We start from the raw sequence: 11010 nt of genomic DNA, 5'->3' as shown, positions 1-11010 counted from the left end.
TGATTAGAAGTTTGATTTTTTTTAAATATTTTAAAGTCATGTTATGAATATTACACAAGAATAAATCTATTTGTTGAGTTCTACATATTGCTGCAGTAAAATTCTCAACTGCTCTAACCAGTATGCCCAATGCTGAAAAATACTTGGAGTAATCCAGGTATAGTCCAAATCCCAGTACATGTTTACTTCATCGGAAGAATATCAAGCAACAGATTTTTCTTACAATTTTGTTTGCATATATTTGCTGATAAGTGAAATGAATGCAAAATGAATGCAAAAGAAGTGAAGCAAGCATTAATACTAACATTCAATTAAGAATAATTTTGTGCCAGGAATATTAGCCCAGTTACCTTGCTATGTATGTGAATTATGTGGAAATAGGATTTAATAAATGCAATATAATAAAGGATTTCACTATATCTCTGTATTTAATTAACTTTGAATATGCCACATAGATTTTTTGTACAGTGGCGAGTTACAACAAAACAAAACAGTACATTAAATCAACCCACTTCCCCCTTGAAAAGCTGGAAGAAAGCTATTTCAGTGGCAGACTCATTTTGCCTTGGAGCCTTCTTAGAATGGATGAACTCAACTCAGAATTCAGTTCAACAGAACATAATGCCATTTCAATAAATAGGAGAATATATAAGCCTTAGGAGACATGTTTCCATATGCATGCATGATGGGAAGCCAGGTATCCACATCACTGACCTGAAGAGCAGGTTATGGCAGCAAATTTCAAATTCAGAGCCAAACTTGGTATTTTAATCTTAATAACTTCATTACTGTTTTCCAATGAAATAGCATTCACTCCCACTGTCCAGTTTACAGAACTTACATGATATGTTAATAATATGCTTTTTGATTGCATTGTTTATGAGTTTATTTTGCAGCTGAATTTGTCTAGTGAAGTTAGAAATTTCATTTCTCACTCAGAAACAGATATGGACTGAAAAAGTGATAACTTTTCATTGACTTTAATCCTGTCTCTTATGAATGGTCATATGAATGTCTGTAAAAAGACATGGCTGCCTTAACTGGTAACCCTGAGGTGCTATCCTTGTGCAAAGACTGAAATAAATCTTCCAAAACATTTTCAAAACATGCAGTATATATATTTCCTATACATGAAAGAACAAAGGCAGCTAGGAAATATTTTTACAATAGAGTATTACATTGTTCTTTTTATCTTTTCTTACAGGGCTGGCAATTGCAAGTGCACTGATAGACATTTCACAACAGAAGCCCTCAGAGTGTAAAGATAAGAGTTTGGGAATCAGAAATCGAAAGCATCACCTTTCAACCCGTCAAGGGACTTGCGTCTGAGATAACAAGAATGCATTTGTATATTCTGTAATGTTTTATTCTTTTTCCCCAACCTTTTTTTTATAGAGCTTCCATTGAAAGCTAAAATACAGCCTCAGTTTTTATGGAGGCAATCTCTGGATGGTGGCAAAGATGATGGTAAGAAGTATCAAGCTTAGATGAATTAACATGTCTTCTTCCCACTGAGCCCCCAAAGTCCTAATGGGCGATGTGAATATATTGGCTGAACCTGAAGAAAATATTCTAACATCAGTACTAATATAAAATATTTCTCCACAATTTTTTATCATCCCTACCAGGAAAAAAAGAAAAATTATAAATTGCTTTATAATGAGAAAGGAAATATATTATTAATTATTTTGAAGGACTCATTACATAGTTAGAAGTAATGAGTTACCAGTGTTTCAGTTTGATCACTATTTAGACACATTTAATTAAATAAAGCAAGAACTGACATTATTAGGGATATACTGTAAATATTATCACTGCCAGGTATGACAATAAAACTCAAGCTAGAAATAGAAACATGTATTTCAGTGAGGCAAATATACCACGAACAAAATACATGTTTCAATAAGTAAAAATTTGGATACATGATTATCAAAATATCTTTCAAAAGCAGGATAAAGAGTTCAGAATGTGGAATGAAACAGAAAGATCATTCCTGTATTCCTTGTCAAATTAACTCATCGTAAGAGTAGAAAAAATCAAACCAGCAGCAAAGTATCCACAACCATTCTTCCTCCCCCCCCCCTATAGCAGCCATGTTAAGAATTTGCACGACTCAAGAGGGCAGAAATGAAAAACCTTACATTCCTACATAAAACTGCCTTGAATTCTGTGTTAACATTGGTAATACTGATAATACTGATGACCCATTAAATCCATGGGCTTAAAGCTTGTTGCAGATTTTAGCCTTAGTATGCAAGGGGAAGATCATTGCCATAATTACTACCAAATCATGTTACACTGGCTATATTTTCCCCTTTATTGCAGCTATTAAAAGTTATCTCCCTATTAGAAACAAATATATATTCTTTTCCCTTAACAATAATCTTTTAAAACATACATTGAAGTATCCAGTGGCCTACTAACAGTTTCCTTCTTCAAGGCTATTAGAATGGCTTTTCAGTATAGGCCTTTACCAAATTGCCAATCAAAAGCTAGAAGGAAATTTCTAGAGTTCAATTTCCATCCTTTTCTTTATGCAGACTACTACTTTATCAAAAAGTCACCTCATAAGCTATGAGACAAGAAAATGTTATCTGTAGGCATTAGAGGATACATAAGTTCCTATAGTGTCCACAAAACCCCAACATTAAATTAAAATTATTTTTTTTAAAAAAAAAACTCCCATATCTAAAATATTTACAGTATTCCATATCTCAGTGCATTTTTGCTCATTTCAAACCTGTGAAATTTGGGGTGGTATGCCAGAATTGGGTGGTATGGCCCAATATTTTGGCCATAATCTCACTAGGGTCCACCTGCAGTAGTTCATAAACCACTGGTGTCCCCTAGACCATAATCTGAGAACCATGGATCTTGGTATTTGAAAACAAATAATAATTATGATACAATTTTATTGCTTTATAATTGCTGCTTAATTGTGAATGCATTTTATGTTTTCAGTAGCCGCTCTTTTGTTGATGAAAGGCTTTGTGATTTAATTAGGTTCCCGCAGAAGGGAGATCTGTTTTTTGCCATTTTCCTGTTTCTCCTTCTGCCAACCCCCCCCCCCCCATACACATATTCTTCTCCTCTTGCTACAATACAGTTCTCTAAATATAAGGAGGACTCATATCATATTTAATGAGAAAAGGTCTTTCAGAGGTTTAATCACTTTGATAACATGCTCTTTAGGCTTCCTGGTCTCAAATCCAGAAAACACAATGCATTTAAATAATAGAAATGCTATTTAAGTACTTAATTTGTTTACTTAATCTTATTCATTACAATGTACATTAAATGTACAATTTTAGTTGAAGTTGGTATGTACTCAAAACTGGTAATAGCAGATTACATATTCCAGTGGACTTGTTAAAATCCCAGGAAAGAACAGAACAGCAGTTCTTAATCTGCAGAACTGCTATTGTGGTAATTATGCACTCTTACCAGTGGTGAAGTTGTGTTAATTAAAAAAGGTATACAAATATAATTGGTGTTTATATTATATTTTCATTTTCTTCAAGGAAGGGAAAAGATTTAACTGTTTACAGTTTTACTACATAGTTCCTTGCATGTCAAGATGGTGCAGTAGCATAATAAAGGCCTGTTTGTGACTTGATGGTGTTTCTCTTTAAAAATAATTTTACTTAATTTGGATGAGGTGTGATGTTTTGAAAAAAAGATAGAGATTCATTAAACTGAACTGTTGTACAGTATGTAGTTCTCTCTCATCTAAGATCATTGGATCCCATTTTTATCATGATTGCTCTACTGTTTTTGATTCATTGCAAAGTGATAAATTATGCAGGCATGATTGTTGAAATATTTTCATTCTCAAAAAGACACTGATTATTACTCAAGTTATGTTTTCAAGGTGTGATGATTTTGTTTTAAATTCAGTTTATTATTCTAAAACAAAGATTCCCAGTTCTGCAGGCATTTTTGTGTTAATAAGTCTATTGATAACTTTATATACATATAAATATTTACAGAATTAGGGAGAGGGAGGGCTGTTGCTATCAGAAAAAAATCAGTTAATGAACTTTTATAACTCTGATAAGGCTCTTGTTTTGGTTTTCTTTTTTAAAAAAAGCCTTCTATTATGCTAATAGAAAAAAATGAATACAATGGGCATGTATGAGGAATAAGGGAATTATTCAGAGAATAACAAAAAGAAATAAAAGACTTGACTGTAAATTCCTAATTTGTTCCTATTTAAATTTTTGATGCATCATATATTCTCTATAATATGCATAGATTCAAAAATATATTCAAATATAACATATAATATAAATATAACTTATATTTAAAAAGTGCAAATACATCTAAAGAGTTGGACAATTGTGAGATGGAAACTGAAATTATTCAAAGGAGAAACTGACATCCTTTTGATTAGTCATTGGTAGAATATCCATTTTGCTAGGCTTAATTTATGAGTGTGGACTATTAATGGCTTTGTTTTAGAAAACAGCATATACCAAACTGTATGCGGGCAATCCACAATGGTATGATGTGCGAGTTCTGTTCTCAATTCAAAATATGGCAATAATGTAATTGGACAGTAATCTATCTGAATAAGACTTTCTTATTTAATCCAACATTCTTCATTGAGTCTCTGGGCACTGTACATTGCACTCGCACAAAAGCTTTCATTTATGCAGAATTTAATATAGCTGAACTTTCAAATAGAAATCCCACTTGTGAGAAGACATTAAGATACCTGCTTATCAGAAATATTGCAAGCAGTCCAAATCTGCTTGATGTCAAATGCATGTTAGCATTACAGAAATGAGAACAGCAAATGAAGCAGGCTTGACCTTGAATCAGTTTAGCCAATGCTGAAGATAGCTCATAATCTTTAAGTAATGCCAGCAGAAGTACCTTTATCCATCTACATTTCACTTTGCCAGGAAATGTTTGATCTTTCTACCACCTATTTGGTCAGACAAATTGATCCCAAAAAATGCTGTAAATTAACTCTCGGAAACACTGGAATTGGCACTTCAATTCCAATTCTACCACCTCAAGACCCATCTTCAGGCATATTCTACACTAATGTTTAAAAACATGAGGAAAAAACATAATGGATCCTTGGGTCCTAAAAATTATAAGTTCAGGATACTTTGTGCAGATTTCAAATAAATCTGCATACATTATTTTGCATGTTCAACCACCTCGTGAGAATTTTAAATTTCTGCTGAAGAAGAGGCCATAAAACCCTATTCTTAATTTAAATTAATTTTGGGTTGTATTCCCTTATTGTGATGTATCACAACGTTGTTTGCCTTTGCGGAGCTGGGATGGGTATGGCCTGCACATGATGCATCCAGCCCATGGGCTGCCAGTTTGACACCCCTGACTTAATCCATCACTGAAATATTGCTGTATCCCTCTTGAGAAAAACATGGGATAAAGATAAATATGTGACTTTTCCATAGCTTCTGGAGCTTTTATAGATGATATGCAATATTGCAATTTAACTTCTGTACATGGAGAAGTCATATCAGCAAGGTACTTCTGAGAGAATCTTTATGATATGATCTTGACATGCTTTCCTAATTTAACTTTCTGCTTTGCTTTGGACTTCATTCACTTCTTCTTATCTCAGCATTTTTAAAGTCGCAGATCAAACCTTAATTTTGCTCTCTTTTGTTCTAACATTGGCTAGGGAATTCTGGGGGCTAAAGTCTACACAGTTTAAAGTTGCTGAGGTTGAGAAACTCTATTCTAAGGGAATGTTACACTTCTGAACTGGCTTTGCTAATATGACTGGGAATGTAACATAATCTTCATAACTTTGAATATAGGGTTTGGGCTGATTGGCACTCTTGAGTGAAATCTGACTTTTAAAGAATGCCTGATTGGATAAATTACATGACAATTGAATAGGCATGGAGCTAACCCAGTTGATAGGAGAAAGACTGAGTACTATTTCTTCTATGACAGTCTCTCTTCTATAGGTTGAATATCTCCATGGTATTGTATCTCAATGTGCCAGTCTACTTCACTTGCGTTTACTAACTAACTAAAAATGTTGCCAGCAAAGTGCAACTTTAACACAACCAAATCTTGTCAGTTATGACAGCTTTTCCTGGAGGAGCCAGGTGTTCCAATCAGCTATGTCAGCCCTCCTGGCACTCCAGGAAATGCAGTAATCACAAAGCTAAAGCAGCCTCACAAGGTTAGTCAGTGATCATTTTTCATGTCAGGCCAAGCCTTGCAAATGGAAAGGTAGAAGTTCAGTTTTTGAACTGCTTTTGATTCTTTTTTCCCTAATTTGGCACAAGATGTTATCATTTCAGCACAACTAGGCTTCTTTGCAGGAGAGTTTGGAGTTCTTTGCAGTTCTTCCCTCACTCCTGCTAGCTCTGCTTTAGAAGAAGTTCAGGAAAATTTTTCAGAAATACTTTGTAGTGAAACCTTGAAGATACCTAACTGAAGCTTGGCAGGGTTAAGTGCCCTTTAAAGAGTTTATCATCCCTGCTGCTGTCATGTTATTACAGCAAAAAAGAATCAGCTGCATGCATTTTTATGTTTTTCCATTATAACTTATGGACAAATTGTTCTTTTTTTAAAAAAAAAATCAATTTTAAAAACAAAATTGATCAAATTGATTTGCCCCAAAACCCAAATCACAAATGCAAATATAATCGTGCTCTTGTGTACTAAATTCCTGTATGAGGCTATTTTGGAAGATGATATGAAAATGTTAATGCAGTGGCCCAAAAACTGATGGGGACCTGTCAATATAATATAACACATGTCCTGCAGCCATTGCACTGCCTTCCAGGGCCAATACAAAGTACTAACATTTACCTACAAACATTTAACATAGCTTGACTCTCACTTGAATGCAGGACCATCTCCTCCTTGTGGTCTTTCATAGAGAATATTCTCAGAGTCCTCATCCTACAAGAGAAATAGGAGCTCATAAACCACGGGTATCTAACTTGATTGCGTCATGTGACGTATCATGATGTATTGTGACATTTTTTGTCTTTGTGGAGCTGGGGTGGGTGTGGCCTGGTCACTGCAAAATCACTTTTTGGAGACTTTTTGCTTTGTCCCTGATCACATGAATAAAATTTCATAACACTGAAAATTAACTGTGTTACTTAGTTTTCTTCAAATATGTTGAATTGCATCTCATAGTACGTCTATTCACTTGTTATAGAATGGTAGTTGCATCTGGATAGCACCAGGTTAGAGAAAACTTGTAATGGGAGAGGAATCCATTAATCAAGTACAACTAATTTTCAAGGAGGTTTTCTTCATTACTACTGTATAATTAATAAAACAAGAGTTGAACATTCTAGCATTCTAGATCTGGTGAACTTGTTCAAATGTGTCAGTTTGCCAAAGTGAAAGAAGAGATGTCATCTGTTTTTGATTTGATTTGTTTTTGTTTTTTGGCTAGGATAAGTTATCACTTTTAGAAAAGTTTTTAAAAATGTTAATTTTACACTTTTTAAATGTATGCATAAGATAACTATTTTCCTTTCTCTTAGGGAAACTTACTTGAGTGATTTGCAATCAACAGCTATTTAAGTTAAAGACCAGCACCTATTATCTTTACAATATTTAGATTTCAGCAGAGGCAAATAGCACTCTTTCACTCTAAAGGCAATATCATCACAGTAGAGTACCTAATTCCACAGGAATTATTTAAGCAGGAGTTACTGGAAACAGAAACAAAAACTGTAAAGTCACCAAATGGCCTTTGAGCCTTTAAAATTGCATGAAGTTCATAATGGCCTGGATAACTACTTCAATTAAAGTCAGACATAGTGAAAGTACATTGATCAACAGTTGTGACTGTTCCTGAACAGGCTTTGATAACAATCATAGTAGAGATCTTTCAGCAGAGGTAATGTGTGCCCTACAATGGTTAGCATTTGTCCCCTATTCCCTTTTCCTTTAGATGAACAATAAAGATTATTCCTTTAAACATTTATAAGTTTGCATTGGGTTTAACGCAGGACTTTTAATTTTTTTGTATTCTGTAGTGTATTTATTCTTTGCCATCTTGAGTGCTCAAGTTGAGTGCAAAAGTAAAATATTCATAAGTTTCATTAAAAAAAATTGAAAGATTTGGATGCCCTCACTCTGGTGTTGTTTAGAACTCCAAAGAGAGAAGCAACCTAGAACTAAGGAGAAACTTCCTGACAATTAGAACAATTAACCAGTGGAACAACCTGCCTCCAGAAGCGGTGAATGCTCCAACACTGGAAGTTTTTAAGAAGAAACTGGACAGCCATTTGTCCGAAATGGTGTAGGGTTTCCTGCCTGAGCAGGGGGTCGGACTCGATGACCTCCAAGGTCCCTTCCAACTTTATTATTATTATTATTATTATTATTATTATTATTATTATTATTATTATTATTATTATTATTATTATTATTATTATTATTATTATTATTATTATTATTATTATTATTATAACCAGGAGTTCAGCGAGGGACAGTGAGACCCTCCCTTCATGATGCTTGCAATCTTTACTCTTTATTTTTTTAATTGATTTCATTGTAATTTTAGCCAGAGGATGTAAAGCCATCTAAAGTCACTGTGGGTGGTTATTAAAAATTCCAACTTGCAGGACTGCACATACTTCAAAAATACTCGGAATAAATGCTTTTGACCCTGTAAAAATACAGCACTTCTCTGCTATGCCTTCTAAGCTTTTTTTTAAAGTTACTATGCCAACCTGATTTAAAGGGGCGGAGTTGCAGTTGTTTGAAGATTTACATTACTTGAATGACAACTCCTTAAATCAGCTGTACCTTTTTTCAGATTTAAAAAAAAGGCAGGCTGTTTGAATGAATTAGAGATGATATGGTCAGTTAGATGAGGCTGTGAACATTTCTAAGTAATTTTTGAAGTCTTCACTATTCCAGTAACCTTCCTTCCAGACAAGTACCATAAAGTTTTCATAAATGTACTGTAAAAATGATTAAAATTTAGCTTTTTTCATTTTGCTAATAGAATCATAGCCTGGAAAATAAATGAGCAAAGGCTGACCTTTCTTTTTTCTTGGAAGCGATGGGATTTCTGAGTTACCCAGATTACGTCATAGCATTGTTTCTGCAATATTTGTATGTTTCTGCTTAAAAACAAATGGGTGCACTTCAATTCACATTCTTTAAAATCTTTTGTTAAAGATTTTAATTGGATCTATTGAATTCAATCAAGTATATACCACTTACATATACATAAAATTGTGGACATTTCCTAATAAAAATGCAACTGTTCTTCTGGTGCCAGTGAGAGGATATAGAAACATAGCCCAACAAGTCCCTGTATGTCAATATTTATCACTTGCAGTTGTTATTACATGAAAACAGCTCATTTTTTGCCAGTTATTAACACTGTTTTATCTCCTGCAAAAAAATCTTGAGAGATTTCCACCAAGAGATTTGCAAATGGAACTTTCTTCCAGCAGATACTAAAAACAAAGTCACTATGCATGATGCATATTGGTCCCTTAGAAACTTAAGATTATTTGTTCTCTGGCTGCTGTAAAAGTAATTAAACAGCATTGCATGTTTTTCAGTTAATGATTCTTTATTCAACTGGGACATTTTTGATCCTAATATGTTTTAATCAGGACAGAGGTTGCAAAAGGGGGGAAGGAAATCCTATAAAAATTAAATGAAGAGGAACAAGGAATTGTTAATCAAGCAGAGAAAATCTACATGTTATGAGGGAGTCATGTCTCTTACAAGTTTGACTTCTTGCTTTGTTTCTGTTTTCTTGGTTCAACATTCATAAAACAGTGTGATGATGATAATCAGTGAAGACAGCAGAATGATCAATGATCCAAAAGCAAAAGGAATTCTAGAAATCTATTTACTCTTGAAGGCTATTGTTTCAGAACTCCCTACAATTTTGTAAGCTGTTTCTAGATATTACTCTACATAAAGATATAATCTGTTTAGCGAAATGGTCTGTTTAATCCTTAATTCAAGGTGTCACCTATTAAATCTGAATAGTTCATCAGTCTAGTACTTTATCAACTTGTTTTTTGCATCCATCTTCACACAAAGGGAAAAAACAGTCCAACCTATCAAAAACAGTACCGTAAAAAACAGATTAGAAACACAAGTTAAGATGGACAAGAAAATGGTAAGTGAGCACCTGTCCATCCTAGACTATTTCAAATCACCAGGACCAGATGGATTACACCCCAAGGTTCTGAAGGAACTGGTACATGTGATCTCAGAACCACTGAACTATATCTTTCAAAGATCCTGGAACACTGGGGAACTACCAGAGGACTGGAAAAGAGCTGATGTAGTTCCCATCTTCAAAAAAGGGAAAAAAATGGATCCAAGAAACTACAGACCTATCAGCCTGACCTCAATACCTGGGAGATTCTGGAAAAGATAATCAAGCAACGAATCAGCAAACATCTATAGGCAAACAAAGTCATTATCAAAAGCCAACATAGATTCGTCAAAAACAGATCATGCCAGACAAATCTTATTGCATTCTTTGACCAAGTGACAAAATTAGTGGACCAGAGAAATGCTGTGGATATAATTTACTTGGACTTCAGTAAAGCATTTGATATTGTTCCAATATCTCAGGGGTTGCCACAAGGAAGAGGGAGTCAAGCTATTCTCCAAAGCACCTGAAGGCAGGATAAGAAGCAATGGATAAAAACTAATCAAAGAGAGAAGCAACCTAGAACTAAGGAGAAATTTCCTGACAGAACAATTAATCAGCGGAACAACCTGCCTCCAGAAGCTGTGAATGTTCCAACTCTGGAAGTTTTTAAGAAGAGACTGGACAACCATTTGTCTGAAATGGTATAGGGTTTCCTGCTTGAGCAGGGGGTTGGACTAGGTGACCTCCAAGGTTCCTTCCAACTTTATTGTTGTTGTTGTTGTTGTTGTTATTATTATTATTATTATTATTATTATTATTATTATTAATCATCGCACAGTCAGTCAGACGTTCAGACTGGATTTGGCATTTTTGTCTACCTATCGAGTCCTTACCATGGACCTGGG

At 34.3% G+C, this 11010-nt stretch overlaps 1 protein-coding gene across 1 annotated transcript in view; it reads left to right on the top strand.

Moving 5' to 3' along the window:
- Window positions 1–4227, top strand: part of ATRNL1 (attractin like 1) — a 471655-nt gene extending 467428 nt beyond the window's left edge. Inside the window, exon 29 of the mRNA XM_015815816.1 lies at window positions 1205–4227. Coding sequence (XP_015671302.1) covers window positions 1205–1329 — 125 coding nt within the window. The 3' untranslated portion in view covers window positions 1330–4227. The remainder of the gene's footprint in view (window positions 1–1204) is intronic.
- Window positions 4228–11010: the final 6783 nt, after the last annotated feature.

The sequence above is a fragment of the Protobothrops mucrosquamatus genome, unplaced genomic scaffold, assembly GCF_001527695.2.
Source record: "Protobothrops mucrosquamatus isolate PMUCROS unplaced genomic scaffold, P.Mucros_1.0 scaffold378, whole genome shotgun sequence".
Lineage (NCBI taxonomy): Eukaryota > Metazoa > Chordata > Lepidosauria > Squamata > Viperidae > Protobothrops > Protobothrops mucrosquamatus.
The sequence above is the reverse complement of the archived record's forward strand: the minus strand, read 5'-3'. Positions and strand labels throughout refer to the sequence as shown.